This window comes from Loxodonta africana, unplaced genomic scaffold, assembly GCF_030014295.1.
Source record: "Loxodonta africana isolate mLoxAfr1 unplaced genomic scaffold, mLoxAfr1.hap2 scaffold_225, whole genome shotgun sequence".
In the NCBI taxonomy this organism is placed as follows: Eukaryota; Metazoa; Chordata; class Mammalia; order Proboscidea; family Elephantidae; genus Loxodonta; species Loxodonta africana.
Window position 1 is genome coordinate 215,063 of NW_026974960.1, and position 19,987 is coordinate 235,049.

General features: G+C 44.7%; 1 protein-coding gene across 1 annotated transcript; it reads right to left on the reverse strand.

Annotated features, from left to right (window-relative positions):
* Positions 1 to 17,566: 17,566 nt before the first annotated feature.
* LOC135229331 (PC-esterase domain-containing protein 1B-like) lies at positions 17,567 to 19,306 on the reverse strand. Its single transcript, XM_064278961.1, is given in 4 exon segments — positions 17,567 to 17,986; positions 18,073 to 18,345; positions 18,518 to 18,636; positions 18,639 to 19,306. Coding segments are annotated over 4 exon segments (1,470 nt in total). The 5' UTR covers positions 19,297 to 19,306.
* Positions 19,307 to 19,987: the final 681 nt, after the last annotated feature.

The following is a 19,987-nucleotide window of genomic DNA, read 5'->3' on the forward strand; positions in this document are numbered from 1 at the left end:
GTTAAATGCAAGCCAAAGATGCAGATCTTGAAATGCAATTTATCTTGGGTGGCTATCGCAACTTAGATGGAAAGATTTACTAGTAAATGGAGCTCCGCCGTGTTGTAGGCTGCAGTATGAGGATGGTTCAAGTGAACAGACTTACCATGTGTCTTAGTCACTTAGTGCCGCTGTAAAAAGCAGGTGGCTTCAATGAACAGAAGTTTATTTTCTAACAGTCTAAGAGGCTACAAGTCCAAATTCAGGGCACCAGCTTCAAGGGAAGGCTTTCTCTCTCTGTTAGCTCTGGGGAAAGGTCTTTGTCATCAATCTTCCTCAGCTCTAGGAGCTTCTCAGCACTGGGACGCTGGGCCCAAAGGACGTGCTATTCTCCATGCTCTTGTTTCTTGGTGGTATGCGGTCTACATGTCTCTCTGCTAACTTCTCTCTTTTATATCTCAAAAGAGATTGTCTCAAGACACAATCCAACCTTGCAATTGAGTCCCGCCTCATTAACATAATTGCCACCTACCCCACCTCATTAACATCATGGAGGTTGTATTTACAACACATAGGAAAATCACATTAGATGAGAAAATGGTAGACAACCACACAATACTGGGGAATCACGGCCTAGACAAGTTGACACATATTCTATCCATAACAACATGCTACCCTTCTGAGTTGTGATGGCTTGTTTGTTACTGCACCATCTCTGTCCTAGCCTGACTAACACAAACCAGTCCTGGCACATGGTAACTGCCTTCTCATTGTTAACAATTATAACTTGCTGCCCTTCACTTGGAGGGAGCTCTGGTGGCACAGTGGTTAAATGCTTGGCTGCTAACTAAAAGTTCGGCTGTTTGAAACCACCAGCCACTGAGCAGGAGAAAGATGTGGCAGTCCACTTCTGTAACTATTACAGTCTTGGAACCTCTATGGGGCAGTTCTACTCTGTCCTACAGGGTTGTTATGGGAATCATCTTGACAGCGACAGGTTTCTTGGTTTGTCTCCTGGCCTCCTTATTGCAGAAATGAGGTTCAGTGTGGCCTAAAGCTTGGGTCTGGTAAGGGCTGCTGATTTGTTTTGCCTAGTCTTAAAGTTTTAAAAAAGCAAAGATGTCACTTTGATGACTAAGGTGTGCCTGACCCAAGCCATGGTCTTTTCAATGGCCTCATATGTGTGCGAACACTGGGCAATGAAAAAAAAGTCAGAAGAAGAATCGGTGCATTTGTGTGTCATGTTGATGAAGAATATTGAACATACCGTGGACTGCCATATGAACGAACAAATCAGTCTTAGAAAGAAATCCAACCAGCCTGCTCCTTGGAAGTGAGACGGAGAGACTTTGGCTCACTTACTTTGGACACGTCATCAGGAAAGTCCAGTCGCTGGAAAAGAACATCCTGGTTCGTAAAGTACAGGGTCAGCCAAAAAGAGGGAGCCCCTCCATGAGATGGGGTAACACAGTAGCCTTCACGTTGGACTCCAACATACCAGTGATGATGAAGGTGGCACAGGAATGGGCAGCATTTCATTCTGTCATATGTGGGGTCACCATGAGTCGGAGGCAGCTCAGCAGCAACTAACAACAAAATCATATTATCGCCACCTAATGAAGCTTTCACCTAATGTTCAGCTAGATACACGGAGAGCATCAAGACAGCTTACTCAGCTCAGTTAGCGACATCACAATCTCAGTAGGAACTCAGGGACTCTGAGACACCCCCACCTCTCGCCCAGAGAGCATGCAGTGACTACTTCTGGACAGCTGTATTTCTAGCTGCTTTTCCAGGAGTCAAAGTTTACACCCTTAGACACATCTGTTGGTGTTCCCCATCCACTACCCCTTGTCTGGCTGTAACGAGCTTGTCCTCATTGGGGCTCATCTCACTTCCCTCAACATCATGTTTTCAGCCATAAAAAAAACCCATTCTGAGTCGATTCTGACTCACAGTGACCCTGTAGGACAGAGTAGAACTTCCCCATGCGGTTTCCAAGGAGTGGCTGGTGGATTTGAACCACTGACCTTTTGGTTGGCAGCTTAACCACTGTGCCACCAGGGCTTCCCCTTGTACCCTAAGATCCTGCTTCTCAGGGTTTGCATGTGAGGTTCCCCAGCACACAAACATTCTCACCTTCTCCCTGAGACAGCTCTCCTTCTCCCCTTTTTCCTTCATATAACTGACATTCACCCTGAGCTTGTGTGGATGTTTCTCCCTTGCCTGTGTCCAGCATGCGCGTCCTTTGCAAGCTTCCACAGATGCTCCCTGCCCTTATGTCTACGACAGCTTCGCCCCGCATTGTTGTAGCAGCTGGATTATTTCCCTGTTCACCCTTGTCTTAGTCTCCGTGTGCTGTTGTAACAAAAATACCACAAGTGGGAGGCTTTAACAAACAGAAATTTGTGTTCTCACAGTTGGGGAGGCTAGAAGCCTGAATTCAGGGCACTGCCTCTAGGAGAAGGCTGTCTCTCTGCTGGTGCTGGGGAAGGTCCTTGTCTCTTTCAGCTTCTATACCTGGTTCCTTGGGGATCTCCACGTGACATCTGTCTTTCCTCATCTGTGCTTGCTTGTTTGTGTACCACATCTGCTCTTTTTATGTCTCAGAAGTGATTCGTTTAAGACACACCCTACACTGATATGACCTTATTCACATAACAAAGAAAACTCTATCCTTAGATGGGATTTCATTTATAAGCATAGGGGTTAGAATTTGCAAGACCAATTACGTCTTGATTGCAAATACCTTCTTTATACACATGGGCCTTGCCAGATGGAATGCACACAAATAAAATTGACTACATCTGTGGAAAGAGGCGATGAAAAAGCTCAATATCGTCAGTCAGAACAAGGCCAGGGGCCAACTATGGAACAGACCATCAATTGCTCATGTGCAAGTTCAAGCTGAAACTGAAGAAAATCAGAGCAAGTACACGAGAGTCAAAATATGACCTTGAACACATCCCACCTGAATTTAGAGTTTATCTGAAGAATAGATTTGACTCACTGAACACTAGTGACTGAAGACCAGATGAGTTTGGAATGACATCAAAGACATCAGACATGAAGAAAGCAAGAGGTCATTGAAAAGACAGGAAAGAAAGAAAAGACCAAGACGGATGTCAGAGGAGACTATGAAACTTGCTCTCCAACATCGGCTAAAGCAAAAGGAAGAATTGATTAAGTAAAAGAACTGAACAGACGATTTCAAAGGGTCTCTTGAAAAGACAAAGTAAAATATTGTAATGACATGTGCGGAGAGCTGGAGATGGAAAACCAAAAGGGAAGAACACACTTGGCGTTTCTCAAGCTGAAAGAACTGAAGAAAAAATTCAAACCTCGAGTTGCAATAGTGAAGGGTTCTATGGGGAAAATGTTAAATGACGCAGGAAGCATCAAAAGAACATGGATGAAATACATAGAGTCATTATACCAAAAAGAATTAGTCGATGTTCAATGATTTCAAAAGGTAGCATATGATCAGGAACCAATGGTACTGAAGGAAGAAGTCCAAGTGCTCTGAAGGCATTGGCAAAAAAGAAGGCACTAGGAATTGATGGAATATCAATTGAGACGTTTCAACAAACAGATGCAGCACTGGAAGTGCTCACTTGTCTATGCCAAGAAATATGGAAGACAGCTTCCTGGCCAACTGACTGGAAGAGATCCATATTTATGCCTATTCCCAAGAAAAATGATCCAACCAAATGTGGAAATTATGGAACAATATCATTAATATCACATGCAAACAAATTTTGCTGAAGATCATCCAAAAGTGGCTGCAGCAGTATATCGACAGGTTACTACCCAAATTTCAGGCCAGATTCAGAAGAGGATGTGGAACCAGGGATATCACTGCTGTTGTCAGATGGGTCGTGGGTGAAAGAAGAGAATACCAGAAGGATGTTTTCCTGTGTTTCATTGACTATTCAAAGGCATCCGACTGTGAGAATCAGAACAAATTATGGATAACATTGCGAAGAATTGAAATTCCAGAACAGTTAATTGTGCTCATGAGGAACCTGTACATAGATGAAGAGGCAGTTGTTCGGACAGAACAAGGGGATACTGAGTATTTTAAAGTCAGGAAAGGTGTGTGCCAGGGTTGCATTCTTTCACCATACCTATTTAATCTGTATGCTGAGAAAATAATACGAGAAGCTGGACTATATGAAGAAGATCGGGGCATCAGGTTTGGAGGAAGACTCATTTATAACCTGTGATACGCAGATGATACAACCTTCCTTGCTAAAAGTGAAGAGGACTTGAAGCACTTACTAATGAAGATCAAAGACCACAGCCTTCAGTATGCATTGCACCTCAACATAAAGAAAACAAAAATCCTCACAAGTGGACCAGGAAGCAACATCATGATAAACGGAGAAAAGATTGAAGTTGTCAAGGATTTCATTTTACTTGGATCCACAATCAGCACCCATGGAAACAACACTCAGGAAATCAAAAGACACATTGCATTGGGGAAATCTGCAGCAAAAGACCTCTTTAAAGTGTTGAAAAGCAAAGATGTCACCTTGAAGACTAAGGTGGGTTTGACCTAAGCCATGGTATTTTCGATCATTTCATATGCATGTGAAAGCCGGACAATCAATAAGGAAGACCAAAGAAGAATTGAAGCCTATGAACTGTGGTGTTGGAGAAGAATATTGGATATACCATGGACTGCCAATAGAACAAACAAATCTGTCTTGTAAGAAGTACAACCAGAATGCGCCTTAGAAGCAAGGATGGCGAGACTGCGTCTTACATACTTTGGACTTGTTATCAGGAGGGATCAATCCCTGAAGAAGGACATCACGCTTGGCAAAGTACAGGGTCAGTAAAAAAGAGGAAGACCCTCAATGAGGTAGATTGACACAGTGGCTGCAACAATGGGCTCAAGTATAATAACAATTGTAATGATGGTGCAGGACCAGGCAGTGTGTTTGGTTCTGTTGTGCATAGGGCTGCTGTGAGTTGGAACTGACTCGACCACACCTAATAACAGAACAACAACAGTGATGATGTCATCACCTCCATGATGAGCTTTGATATCAAAGATAATCTAAGAATTTCTGTCATTTAGTAGATTAATTTTTAATTGAACTATCGGTGGTTCGCGTATTCAAGGATGCTGTATGAGGGTAAGTAGTACAGAAAAGTGTTTTAGAGATGGTAATTACCAACTCTATTAGTGTGATGGTTAAAGTTGTGTGTCACCTTAGCTGGGCCATGACTTTCAGTGGTTTGGCAGTTATGACGTAGTTGGGCAGTCGTACGATGATGTGATCACCTCCATGATGAGATTCGATATAACATGATCACCTCCATGGTGGGATCTGCGGTGAGCAGCTGATTAGTGGAAAGGGAGTTTCCTTGGGAATGTGGCCTGCATCCAGTCTAGGTAGACTTCCTGGCAAGGCTCAAAGTTTTCGCTCACTCTGAATCCCTCAGCTGCCTCCTGTTGGTCTGATCTCTGGCTCTTGTGACTTGAGCTAGCAACTTACCTGCTGTCTTGCCAGCTGATCTTGGCATTCCTCACCCTCTGCAGCCTGTGATCCAGAGCCCTGCTCTCTGGCCTTTCGACCTTGGGTTTGCCAGGCCCTGCAGCTGTGTGAATCAGGAGAAGCCTGTATCCTGGCCCATTAGAGCTATGATAAGATTTGGCCAGTGAAAAACATTGTTTCATGAAGTCAGTGAACAATGAATGAAATGCCGTCAGAAGAAGAACAAGTAAGCCAAGACTAGAAGCTGGGACAGAGAGTGCTCAGTCTGAATACTATGCTATGTCTGAACGGGAGGCATAGCATACACAGAGAAGACTAAATTTGTGAAGTACTGGCCCAGTGGTTAAGAACTCGGCTGCTAACCAAAAGGTCGGTCCTTCAAATCCATCAGCAGCTACTTGGAAACCCTATGACACAGTTCTACTCTGTCCTATAGGGTCTACAAGTCGGAATTGATGCCCACAGGTGTGTGTGTGTATGTGTGTGTATGTGTGTGTGGGCTAGTTGCTGCGAAGTCATTTCCAACTCATTGTGACCCCATGTGTTTCAGAGTAGAACCACATTCCATATGGTTTTCAATAGCTGATCTTTCAGACGTAGATTGACTAGACTTTCTTCCTAGGTGCCTTTGGGTAGACTTGAACCACCAATCTTCTGGTTAGCAGCTATCTCAGTTATCTAGTGCTGCTACAACAGAAATACCACAAGTGAATGTCTCTAATGAAGAGAAATTTATGCTGTCATAATCCAGGAGGCTAGAACTGTGGACCCTTTGGTTAGCAGCCGTAGCACTTAACCACCATGCCACCAGGGTTTCTAGCCGCATGATATTCGGAGCCGTATCACAGTCACATCCATTTATTTGTGAAAGACCCCCACTGATTGCCCTTGTCATCGAAAACAAGAACTTAACAAAAATCAAGTTCTGACTTTTGCTTTGCGTGTCCAAGGAAGGCTGACACCACCTGACTGTCAGTGGAGGCTTGAGTGTTGCTGTCATGCTGAATAGTTTTCTGAGGAGCTTCCAGACCAGATGGACTAGGAAGAAAGGCCTGGCAATCTGCATGCAAAAATCAGCCAGTGAAAACCCTGTGGATCACAATAGCTCCATTTGCAACCCATCATGGGGCTGGTACAGGACCAGCCAGCGCTTTGTTTTGCCGTGTTTGGGATCCCTGTGAGTCGGGGGCCAACTCGACGGCAGCTAGTAACAACAGGAGCATTCAAGGAACGAAGATAAAAGATATGTAGATGTCATTGTGGGCTGCCGTCGAGTCATCCCCCGACTCATGGAGACCCTGTATATTACAGAGTAGAACTACTCCACAGCCTTCTCTTGGCTGTAATATTTACCAAAGTAGATCACAGGCCTTTCTTCCACAGAACCTGTGGGTGAGTTCAAATAGCCACTCTTTAAGTTAGCCAAAAAATAAAAAATCAAACCTGTTGCCATTGAGTCGATTCTGACTCATCGTAACCCTATAGGACAGAGTAGAACTGCCCCATAGAGTTTCCAAGGAGTGCCTGGTGGATTCGAATTACCAACCTTTTGGTTAGAAGCTGTAGCACTTACCCACTGAGCCACCAAGTTTCCTTTAAGTTAGCAGCTGATGGCAAATCATTTGTACCACTCAGCCTCCTCTGATAAAAGATAAGCCTTGTGTAATTATAGATAACAACTACGTCCCCTTTGGGAAAGCAAGCACATAATTAAAATCTGAACTGTTACCTAGTGTTATAATGGAACAACGGGATTATTGAAGGGCCAAAACCTTTTTCTTTTTTGTAATGGGAAGCGTTTGCTTCCTTGTTTTTCTTGCTTCACTCTCCCATTGGCTGCCCCCACTACCTGCCCACATTTTTTCCCAGAAAGATGCCAGAAACAAACAAACAAAAAAAAAAACCAAACCCACAGCCATCTAGTCCTTTCTGACTCATAGCTACCGTGTAGGACAGGGTAGAACTGCCCCATAGTGTTTCCAAGGCTGCGATTTTCTTTTTATCAAACTTCAGATGAAGGCTTACAGAACAAACTAGCTTCTCCTTAAACATTTAGCGCACATATTCTTTTATGACATTGGTTAACACGCCCATGACTTGTCAACACTCTCCCTTCTCAACCTTGGGTCCCCTATTACCAGCTTTCCTGTCCCCTCCTGACTTCCATTTCCTGCCCCAGGGCTGGTGCTCCTCTTCAGTCTCATTTTGTTTTATGGCTCTGTGTAATGTTTGGCTGAAGGGTGAGCCTTAGGAGTGACTTCATTATTGAGCCAAAAGGGTGTCTGAGAGCCATACTCTCAGGGTTTCTCCAGTCTGTCAGGCCAGCAAGTCTGGTGATTTTTTTTCAAATTAGAATTTTGTTCTACATTTTTCTTCATTTCTGCCTGGACCCCTGTACTGTGATCCCCGTCAGAGCAGTCAGTGGTGGTTGCCGGGTCCATCTAGCTTTACTGGACTCAATCTGGTGGAGGCCGTGGTAGATGCTCCCCTGGACTTTCCTTTTTTTATAATTTCTATTGTGCTTTAAGGGAAAGTTTACAAATCAAGTCAGTCTCTCACACAAAAACCCATATACACCTTGCTACACACTTCATATTACTCTCCCTAATGAGATAGCCCACTCTCTCCCTCCACTGTCTCGTTGCATGTCCATTTCACTAGCTTCTAACCCCCTCCACCCTCTCATCTCCCTTCCAGGTAGGAGATGCTAACATAGTCTCAAGTATCCACCTGATCCAAGAAGCTCACTCATCACCAGCATCCCTCTCCAACCAGTTGTCCAGTACAATTCATGTCTGAAGAGTTGGCTTCAGGAATGGTGCCTGTCCTGGGCCAACAGAAGGCCTGGGGGCCATGACCACCGGGGATCTTCTAGTCTCAACCATATCATTAAGTCTGGTCTTATAAGAATTTGGGGTCTGCATCCCACTGCTTTCCTGCTCCCTCAGGGGTTCCCTGTTGTGTTCCCTGTCAGTGCAGTCATCGGTTGTAGCCAGGCACCATCTAGTTCTGGTCTCAGGATGATGTAGTCTCTGGTTCATGTGACCCTTTCTGTCTCTTGGGCTTGTAATTACTTTGTGTCCTTGGTGTTCTTCATTCCCCTTTGATCCAGGTGGGTTGAGACCAATTGATGCATCTTAGATGGCTGCTCACTAGCGTTTAAGACCCCAGATGCCACCCTTCAAAGTGGGATGCAGAATGTTTTCTTAATAGGTTTTATTATGCCAATTGACTTAGATGTCCCCTGAAACCATGGTCCCCAGACTCCTGCCCCTGCTACGCTGGCCTTCGGCGCATTCAGTTTATTCAGGAGACTTCTTTGCTTTTGGTTTCGTCCAGTTGTGCTGCCCTCGCCTGTATTGTGTGCTGTCTTTCCCTTCACCTAAAGTAGTTCCTATCTACTATCTAGTTAGTGAATGCCCCTCTCCCACCCTCTTTCCCTCCCCCTTCTCGTAACAACAAAAGAATGTTTTCTTCTCGGCTCAAACAGTTTCTCAAGTTTTTATAATAGTGGTCTTATACAATATTTGTCCTTTTGCAACTGACTAATTTCACTCAGCATAATGCCTTCCGGTTTCCTCCATGTGATGAAATGTTTCACAGATTCCTTGCTGTTCTTTATCAATGCATAGTATTCCATTGTGTGAATGTTCCATAATTTATTTATCCATTCACCTGTTGATGGGCAACTCAGTTGCTTCCATGTTTTTGCTATTGTAAACAGTGCTGCAATAATCATGGGTTTGCATATATCTGTTCATTTAAAGGCCCTTATTTCTCTAGGATATATTCCAAGGAGTGGGATTGCTGGATCGTATGGTAGTTCTATTTCTACCTTTTTTTTTTTTAATAATTTTTATGTGCTTTGAGTGAAAGTTTACAAATCAAATCAGTTTCTCACACAAAAACCCATATTCTGTCTTTATTTTAAGAAACTGATATCGTTATGACTTTGCAAAACAAACTTTCCAGTTGAGAGATGCTGCTATTGCTATATCCATTATGGGTGTTGAAGAATTTTGCAAAGAAAAAAATACACATTTTATAAATCTTGCATACGACAGTAATTATATTTTCCTTTTCATTTCAGATCAGTCAGGTATAAATAGCCTCACATTCACCGTGACTCACGACGTGGCTCGTCTGGTCCTGTGCAAAGCGAGCCAAAATGTGTCGTAAGATTGAGTATACCCTTGAATTTGTGTCAAGGTCTTTGAGATTGCTCTCACTGCTGACGGATATTGGCAATAGTCCAATTAACTTTGAAGACATGGCATCAAAGACCAGAAAGAGAGTGCACAAATTTTTAAGTATTTCAAAATGAAACCCATGGTGTTCTATGAAGGGCCTGGCGACAAACATCATAGGATAAACTAATAAAATTATTTCTCACTACATTGTAAACACTATTCCTTTTAATTACCTCACAACTGAAGAAGAAATTACATGGTCCAAATAAAATTCCTTTTTTTACTTACTCATTTTCAAACATAAATTTTTGTGTTAACTTTCAAATTCGAATGTAAATTTTATTTTATAAATTTTACTGGTTTCATAAATTTTCTTTATTTTCCATTATTTAAATGTATTGGCTATGGACATGTTATCAGGAGGGATCAGTCCCTGGAGAAGCATATCTTGCTTGGTAAAGTAGAGGGTCAGCAAAAAAGTGGAAGGCCCTCAACAGCGTGGACTGACACAGTGGCTGTAACAATGGGCTCAAGTATACAATTATTGTGAGGATGGCACAGGACTGGGCAGTGTTTCGTTCTGTTGTACTTAGGGTTCCTGTGAGTCAGAACCTACTCGAAAGCACCTAACAACAATAGTGGCAGAACAGAAATTTTTTTTAAATGCCATAATATGGATATACCATGTAAAATGAAATGGCAACATCTAACTAGAGTGCAAAAAATGAAAACCTGAGAAGATGAAAAGAAAATAATTTGTGAATCCCTAAAGACAATTCCAGAATTAACTCCCTTTTTAAAACATAATGAAGGAGAAGAGAGTTCTTTCCTTGAACACTTGAGTTTAGTGGGTGCAGATCATTGTACTTGCACCAATGGTTCTGAAATTACAAATAGCAATACAACTGTAACAGAATTTGTTCCAAATTCTGCATGCATTCCTTGAGGTAGTAAAAAATTAATAATGGTGTAGAAAGTGAAACGATCTTAGCATCTGAAATTGTTGCATCTGCAGACCACGAAAATAACAGAAACACAGATCCTACTTTGGGGAATAACTTTTCTTGTAATGATGTAAATTATCAGATTGAAAGAAGGCCAAGTGATTGTCAGCATCACAGTGGTCCATTTGAAAATTCATGCCAAAATTTTCTGGGTGGTAAACAAATATCTGTAGCCAGAAGATATTTCTAGGGTGCAAAGCTAGTAGTGGAAATTATGAGAGGGAGTGGCTACCGTCTTCTCCATCAGTGGGTTCTGCATATTGTTTTGTTTGCAAACTATTCAGTCCTAAATCATTTAATTCCTGATTTGCTAAGAGTGGATTTAGCAACTGGCACAACTCAAATATGATCGATAAACATGAAAACAGTTCAATGCACAGAAGTTGTATGTTGTCGTATTTAAACTGAAGACATGGCTTTGGCTTAACTCATGGACTAGAAACATAAATTAACGAAGATTGTCAATACTGGAAACTCATTCTGCAATGCATTATTGTTGTCATTCTAACAATCGCTGAATTCGGACTACCGTTTTGAAGAAGAAATGAAGTGTTTGGGTTACAACAAAATGGAAATTTTGGGGGTTTACTTGAACTTGTTGTTCAGTTTGATGCACTTTTAGTAGGTCAGATCTCAAAATATAATAACACAGGAAAGCAACCCATCGTATGTCTACAAAAATGTGTGAGAAATTAATAAATGTAAAAAGTGATAAAGTTTGATCAACTATTTTCAGCAAAATAAGTATAGCTCAATCCTTCAGTTTATCAGTAGATTCCACTCATGATCTTTCTCATATAGAGCAGCTAAGTATTATTTTAAGATACATATCTACAAGAGATGGAAAAACCTATTGAGTGATTTGTTACAATTACTAGCTTAAAAATTCATACCAGTGAAGGAGTGGCAAATCAAGTACTTCACTATGTATGCAAAGTTTACAAAATCAGTTTTTCTAAGTGCAGAGGCCAGTCCTATGACAATTCTGCCAGTATGTCAGGGTATTATAAAGACATGCAACAGAAGGTTTTAGAACGTAATGAATATGCCATTTTCTAGCCACATTCTATTCATTCACTTAATCTTGTAGGACATAGCTCAGTAGATTGTTGTCCAGATATAGTTGAGTTTTTTCTACTGTTCAGTTACTCTACATATTTTTTGCCTCCTCTACTTACCAATGGACAGTTTTTAAAGCATATTTAGACAATGGCTGAGTATTAAAACGTCTTTCTAATACTTGTTGGAATGCACATATTGTAGCAACAAGTGCAAGTCTGAAATCCTACGCTAAGATTCTAGATGCCTTAGAAAGCATTGCTGAAGACCAGACACAAAAAAAAGGGATTCCAAAAAAGAATGTGAAAACATTACCAACAAAATGCAAACAATGGAGTATGTACTTATGATGGTTATGTAAGATAATATATTGAAATACCATGGCTTGGGTCAGGTACACCTTAGCCCTCAGATTGATGTCTTTGCTTTTTAGCACTTTAAAGAGATCTTTTGCAGCAGATTTGCCCAATGCAATGCATCATTTGATCGTTTGATTTCTGGACTGCTGCTTCCATGGATGTTGATTGTGATGCTCCCCCAAAATATGTGTCCACGTGGCTACACCATGGTTCCCTGTATTATGCGATTGTCCATCATTTTGTCATCTGATGTGATTCTCCAATGTGTTGTAAATCCTACCTCTATGATATTAATGAGGCAGGATTAGAGGCAGTTACTATAGTGAGGCTGGACTCAATCTATAAGATGAGGTTGTGTCTTGAGTCGATCTCCTTTGAGATATAAAAGAGAGAATTGAGCAGAGAGTCATACCACCAAGAAAGCAAAGCTGGTAGTAGAGTGCATCCTCTGGACCCAGGGTTACTGTGATAAGAAGCTCCAAGACCAGGAGAAGATTGATGAGAAGTACCTTCCTCCAGAGCCTACAGAGAGAGAAAACCTTTCCCTGGAGCTAATGTCCTGAATTTGAACTTATCCCTTACTAGACTGTGAGAGAATAAACTTCCCTTTGTTAAAACCATCTTCTTGTAGCATTTCTCTCATAGCAGCACTAGATAACTAAGGTAACCTCTAAAAACAAAAACCAAACCAGTTGCCCTGGAGTCGAGCCTGACTCATGGTGACCCCATGTGTGTCAGAGTAGAACTGGGCTCTGTAGGGTTTTCAGTGGCTGATTTTTCAGAAGTAGATTACCAGTCCTTTTTTCTAGGTTCCTCTGGGTGGACTCAAATCTCCAGCCTTTGGTTTAGCATCCAACTTCCTTAGCTGTTTAAACCATCCAGGGACTCCACAGATATTAGGAATCAAAAAAAATATCAAAACTTTTTGCTTTCCAGTGGATTCTGACTCATGGCTCCCATATGTATCAGAGTAGAACTGTGCTCCATAGAGTTTTCAGTGGCTGGTTTTTCAGAAGTAGATCACCAAGCCATTATTTCATGGCACCTCTGAGTAGGCTTGAATTTCCCACCTTTGTGTTACCAGCTGAATGCTTAACCATTTGCTCCACTCAGGGACTCCACTTGGAGCCATTAAGTGGGTGGTAATTTGTTATGACAACAATAATGATAATACCCAGCTTGCACAGTTTATGAAGCCCTTCTTGTTGTTAGTTGCCCTCAGATCATTCCGAATCATGGTGAAGAACTGGCCTCCAAAGGGTTTTCAATGGCTGTGAACTTTTAGAGGCAGATTGCCAGGTCTTTCTTCCAAGGCACCTCTGGGTTGATTTGAACCACCAACCTTTCGGCCACTAGTCAAGAATGTAAACATTTGCACCACTCAGAGACTCCTATGAAGCCCTTGAAGTAACAAATTAATTGGTAAACTATTGAGGGAGCTGAGATTCTCTTAGTTCAATGCTGGAAATGTCAGCATTTCCTCCTGGAACTTTAAGCTGGTAGGAAGGTTACGAAAGGCCAATTTAGAGAACTGACCTGGAGTTATTTCAAATGGTTTTTATTGCCCTTGTAAGCAACTCTTCTGGATAAAGTACTACTTTTGTCAAAGACCCAACTCAAAACCAGCCAGGGTGACATCCGAGGACAATTTCCAGACCTAATTTACCCACAGAGCCTTCACCTTAGAGCACGTCATAAATCTCCCCCATCCTCAAAGGTCCAAGACTCTAGTGGAAGCTCTTTGTGCTTACCGTTGATATTGCAACTCACAGTATCACTTACAGAAAATTAGCTCTACCTCTACAGACTGGAGGGTTGATTTTTACTCCCCCCTGGGGTTGCCTTGTGCTTCTCTCAGCCAGTCCTCTTCTGCCTGCTTAGGCTCAGCCAGTTAATGCCCCATCAATATTCAAATTTCATTGTCTTTTTCTGCTTTTGTTCTCAACAGGATCCTTTAGCCCCAAAGAAAAGTGCTCAACTTTTGGTTCACTGCTAAGCTGTTGTTATTGGGTGTTTTGGAGTTGATTCCAACTCACAGGAACCCCATGTGAGAGAATACAACTGCCCTATTGGGTTTCCTAGGTTGTCATCTTTCCTTTGGAGATATTATCAGGAGGGGCCAGTGCCTGGAGAAGGACGTGTTTTGTAAGGTAGAGGGTCAGTGAAAGAGAGGAAAGTCCTCAACAAGATGGATTAACACAGTGGCTACAACAATGGACTCAAGCATAACAACGTTTGTGAGGATGGCGCAGGACTGGCAGTGTTTCTTTCTGTTGCACATAGGGTCGCTATGAGTCCGAAGTGCTTCGACGGCACTGAATAACAATTGTCTTCACAGAAGCAGATAGCTAGGCCTTTCTCCCTTGTAGCCACATGGTGAGTTTGAACTGCCAACCTTTTTGTTAGCAGCCGAGTGCTTAACTGTTATGCCTCCAGAGGTCCTTCACTGCTAACCAAAAAGAAACCAAACCTGTTGCAGTCCAGTCAATTCCACTCATAGCAACCCTAAGGATTCAAACTGCCAACATTTGGGTTAGCAGCTGCAGCTCTTAACCACTACGCCACCAAGGTTACCAAGCATAATAATTATGTAAGCTTTTCACTACTGACATTCAACAGCATGATTTATCATCAGTCTGCTATTTAATTTGTATTAATAATTCTTCATTCTACAAACCTTGACTCAGAGCCTACCATATTCTGGGATGCACTAGAAGACTGTACAGAAATAAACAGGAAGGGGTAAAAGTCTAGCAGGGGAGCTAGGCTTTCCAAATGTACAGTGCATGCCACCTGGAATACAAGCGTGCCATCTACAATGCTGCTAAATCTCCTGGGGACGGTCAGAAAGGTGTCCTGGAAGGGGGAGCATGTAATGGGTCTAGACGAGAGAGCAGAAGGTTCTCAAGAACATGCCAAGGGGAAGAACAAAACCACTCAGAGAGACTAACAAAGGAAATGCTTGAAGGTCGTGAATAGGTAGTATAGTCTGAGGAAGGATGTGTGTACAGAATAGTCTACTACCCATCTATCAGTCTGTCCTAATGTAGTGGCTTGGGTGTTACTGAAATGCTGGAAGCTATGCCACTAGTATTTCAAATACCAGCAGGGCCACCCATGGTGGATAGATTTTGGTAGAGCTTCCAGACTAAGACAGACTAGGAAGAAAGGCCTGGCCATCTACTTCCAAAAATGAACCAGTGAAAAACCATATAGATCAACACAGAACACTGTCCAATTTGCTTGCCTTGGACACGTCATCAGGAGGGGTCAATTGTTGGAGAAGGACATCATGTTTGGTGAAGTAGAGGGCCAGCAAGGGCAGGGGAGACTGCATTTTGATTATCCATTCATCTGTTGATGAACACTTAGGCAGTTCTGTCTTTCGGCTGTTATGAAAAGCTCTGTAGTGAACATTGGTTTACAGGGTTCTGTTTGCATTCTTGTTTTGGCTTCTTCTGGGTGCATGCCTAGGACTGGGTTTGCTGGATCTTGGGGTCATCATATGTTTAACTTTTTGAGGCACGGCCAAAACTGTTCTGCACAGTGGCTGTAGCATTTTACACTCCCGCTAGCAATGCAGGAAGGCCTGGTTTCTTTAGAATCTGCTAGAGCCATCTACACAGGGAAAGCAAGATTCAAAGACTTTGAAAATGTCTGACCAATAAGGAAACTTATATGTAAGTCTGGAGTGTGTGTGTGTGTGTCTGTGCATATAGATAGGGAGAGAGAGAGACAGAGGAAAGAGACAGAGGCTGGGTTTATTCATGCTGGAAAAATTAAACATGATCTGCAGGGTCATTTTAATTCTAAGTGAGCAAATTCAATTTTCTGTAGAAAAATTCTACAGCCAAAATGAAGAAAAGCATATCACCTGCTGCAGACGTGTTTTGCGAGATTTTTCATTGTGATGGGCTTCACGGTTAGAGGCTGTGTTCCTGAGAGGTGAAATAAAAATGTTGCTATTAGGAATGGCATATCTAGGAGACTTTTTGAGAAAAGAGGAAAGTAAATGTCTGTAAAAGGAAAAAAGAGACAGTTCTCATACAGACTTAAATACAATCGTGGCCCCCGGCTCCCTGGCCACCCGAGAGGGCTGCTTGTTCACTGTATTCCTGTGGTTGTAGACAGAACATTCTCTCACCTTCTCTTCCCACCTTGCTCAGAAGAACAATGATCAGAATAGACCCTACATTCTCAAGATGCTTTTATCAATGCAATTCTTTGTTTCTAAAGAATTTTTTTTTCCAATAACAATAGAATTACATGAATTTTTTTTTATGCAAGTTTGGATTAAAGTTTCAAAGTTTCCTTCTGGCACAACCTAAAGGTTTGTGGTTCAAGCCCACGCAGCACTGCTGTGGAAGAAAGGCCCGGCACTCTGCTTCCAAGAAGGTTACAGCCAAGAAAACACTGTGGGGCAGTTCTACCCTGGGTTTGCCAAGAGTCAGTGTCAACTGGCAACTGTTTCTGTTTTTTTAGGTGACATAGGTGGAGTTCCTGCGTGACACGACAGGATATACATTTGTATGCATGTATATTTTATGTACGTGTGTATATATATATGTGTGTGTATATGTATAAGAAGCCCTGGTGGCACTGTGGTTAAAGCACTCAACTGCTAAATGAAAGGTCGGCAGTTTGAAAGCACCAGCAGCTCCTTGGGAGAAAGGTGCAGCAGTCTGCTTCTGTAAAGATTTACATCCTTGGAAATCCTCTCAAGTCACTATGAATTAGAATTGACTCAACAGCAGTGGGTTTTTTTTTCCTTTTTTGTATATGTGTGTGTATATATATATATATATATATATAATCTATGTATGTATGTTTATGTCTGTCATTGTTGTTAGGTGCCGTTGAGTTAGGTTGAACTCATAGCAGCCCTATAGGACGGAGTAGAACTGCCCCATAGGTTTTCCAAGGAGGGGCTGGTGGATGTGAACCGCCCACCTTCTCGTTAGCAGCGCAATGCTTACCCAGGGCCCCACCAGGGCTCTGTATATAAGCATATGCGCATGCTTGGCTTCCCCCACATGTCTGTCAGTTTGACGTACTGTAGGGGTTCTTACACCAAACTTTTGACACCTCCTTTAACAATACTTTAAATCATTTCAAGCCCAAAATGTGTCATTTCTCCTTTTCCGTAACCAGCCCTGGATTTGCTCATTCATTCTTAGCATGCTTGAGATCACTCTGATTCCCATCTCCTCCCTGGCTACCTTCCATCCCCGTTTGTCTTTAAGGCGCATTGTTCCTCCTATGAGGAAAGAGAAGCTGGTTCCTCTGCCAAGGAAACCCCCGACCTCTGGAAAAGCTCTCAGAGTCTCCCAAGTGTGTGCAAATAAATTAATTCACTTTAATAGTATAGAAAAAGGTCTGGGAGGCTTGTTTTTACACCAGCCCTGAGAGGCACTTAATTTCAGGTCGCTGAATTGAGCATTGGATCTTGCTAAGTGGTGAAGCGCAGCTCAACCTCGGGGCTTTTCTGAACAAATAACTCTTCTACAGAAACTACTGGTAATTGGAAGGAATGGATTTCGCCTGATTGCCTCTTTGGCCCTGAAAGCAGCAGAAGCCCCCGAGGAGGCGTCTGGGCGCCCTGCTCCTTGCCCCGAAAGGCACCCAGAACATAATGGGAGTGACAGGCTACACTGATCCATTATGGACACACTGCCAGGGCGCAGCCCCACAAGGCCTTCGCAGAGACAGACACTGTGTTTCTGAACGCACTTTTTTAATTCGCGGTTAGTTTGTGCATCAAGGCAAGGAGGAGACAACCGTGAGTGTGCACGTCTGATATCTGTTCCTTTCCCCAACTCGCAGCGAGTAAGGCTTGTCCTTGCTGAGAGGGGTGGAGGGGTGGCTGGAGGTGTTCCAGACCTGCATGCCTAGGCCATCCCCCAGGCAAGGGTTCAAAGGGGAGAGGACGACCTACCTGGGGGGGTGGTTACCGAAGTCTTGGCACTGGTCATACTGGTGGCTGCGGTCCGTCCCCCTGCACCTCTGTGGCTCTGCGGGGCGTACCTGGAGGGTAAGGCGGAGAAGCCCGGTGAACCACGCGGCGCTGGTGCTTATCAGAGGCCGTATGTATTCCGGCGTTGCGGGGCAGCCGGCCAGCTGTCAGGTTTGCTTCCTTGCCATACCTAGTGTGCAGTGCAGAGGGGTCGCCAGAGCATGGCTGGCGCTGCAGGGATTGGTTCCAGGGCAAACTGGAGCCATGGCGGTGCCGCCGGAAGCACCTGGGAACCTGGGGCAGGGAAATAGGGGGTCTCCGCGACTAAGCGATAGGGCACGCGGGCCTAGGCGGGCGTCGAGGCGGGGCCTACCTCACTGGATTCACCTCAGTGGTGCTGGAGCAGTCTGTCGTCCGCGGGCCCTCTGAGACGGCTCCCAGGGCCTTCCCAGATCCACCTGCCCACCGGGTTGTCGCAGGGCAGGTCCACGCCCGAGATGTCGCCCAGGTGGGCCAGCAGCAGCTGCGAGAGCCTTCGATGAGCGTGTTGGTTCCAGTGCACGCCATCTGCCTGCCTGTGCTGCCGGAGTGCCGGAAGTGGAAATTCAAGTCCAGCACGTCGAAGCGGAGCCTGCTGGCCTCAGCGGCGCTGTAGAAGTTGGCCTCCACCACATCATCCCGCAGGCACGAGGTCGGGGGCATGCCCTCAGGCGGGAGGAAACCCCCCGAGACCGTCTCAGCCACTGGCATGGCAGTGTTCCACACCACGAGAGAGGACTCGGGCAGGACCTAGCGAAGGCACCAGAACAGGGTCTCCAGGTTCCTCCTGTAGCTCCACATGGAATCCTGGCCATACCTGGACAGGTCACAGAGGCAGGAGTTCATGATGACCACGTCTGGGCCGTGCTCGCCCCTCAGCAGCTCCAGCAGGACTTTCTCCACGTACCGGGAGTAGGCGCGTGTGAGGAAGTAGAGGCGCACAAGGTGGTGTGTGGAGCAGAACTCGCGGACTTCGCGGTAGTGGGTCCCGTTGTGCATACGGCCCCACCCGCCGCCGTGCAGCAGCCTGTCCTGCTCGAAGCTCATCTCGCCCTTGGCCTTCAGGGGACTGCTTGAGAGCAGGCAGTCCTTCTGCAGCAGGAGCACCAGGTCCTTGTACACGGCCCTCTGCACCGAGTCCCCCATGACGACCACGAACTTGTTGTGCCGCAGCTGCCGGACTTCGGACGCCCTCACGTGGACCATGGTGGCTGGGTGAAGGTGGCCTAGCTCCTGCCTTCCCTCAGGGCGGGTCCCGAAAGAGCTCTGGACCGAGGGCTTGAGGGGCTGCTGCCAGAGACGGAGAGAAGGCAGGCAGGCTGGCTGGCTGGCGGTTGTGGGGCGGCCGGGCGGGCAGACGGGGGCTGTTTAATGCCGCTGGACTGGCCTGGGCCTGGACCGGGCGGAGAAAGGGGGCAGCGTCCGGGGCCCTGAAAGCGTTCTGCCAATCCTTAGGCCCACGGTGTGACCTCTGAACCCACGGCCCTGCCCCCGTACCCGGCTTGGCTCCCCCTGCTGGAGGGCAGCGGTGCTGACACTGATGCTGTTGGTCTGGATGGTTGTAGGCTGTTTCCGCCTCAGCCACCACCTGTGCTCCAGGCACTGGGACAAAGTCTGTCCACTGGAAGAACCAGGCCACTTCCAGGGCCATGGCCCAGTCGGTGGTGGATCCACACCCAGGATTTCCAGGCAGTGTAGGCGAGAATACTCAGGAAAACATACTCATCTTAGTTCCACGGTGCTTTCGTCTTTGTTTTCGTTTTGTCTCTCTCTTCCCAATCCCATTGTGAGTACCCCAGCCCTCCTGAGAAATGACAAGAACACATCCCATGACCTGATCACTGTCTTTGTCCCAGGGTAAAGTCTGGAGACCCCTTCTAACACAGTGTTCCAACCG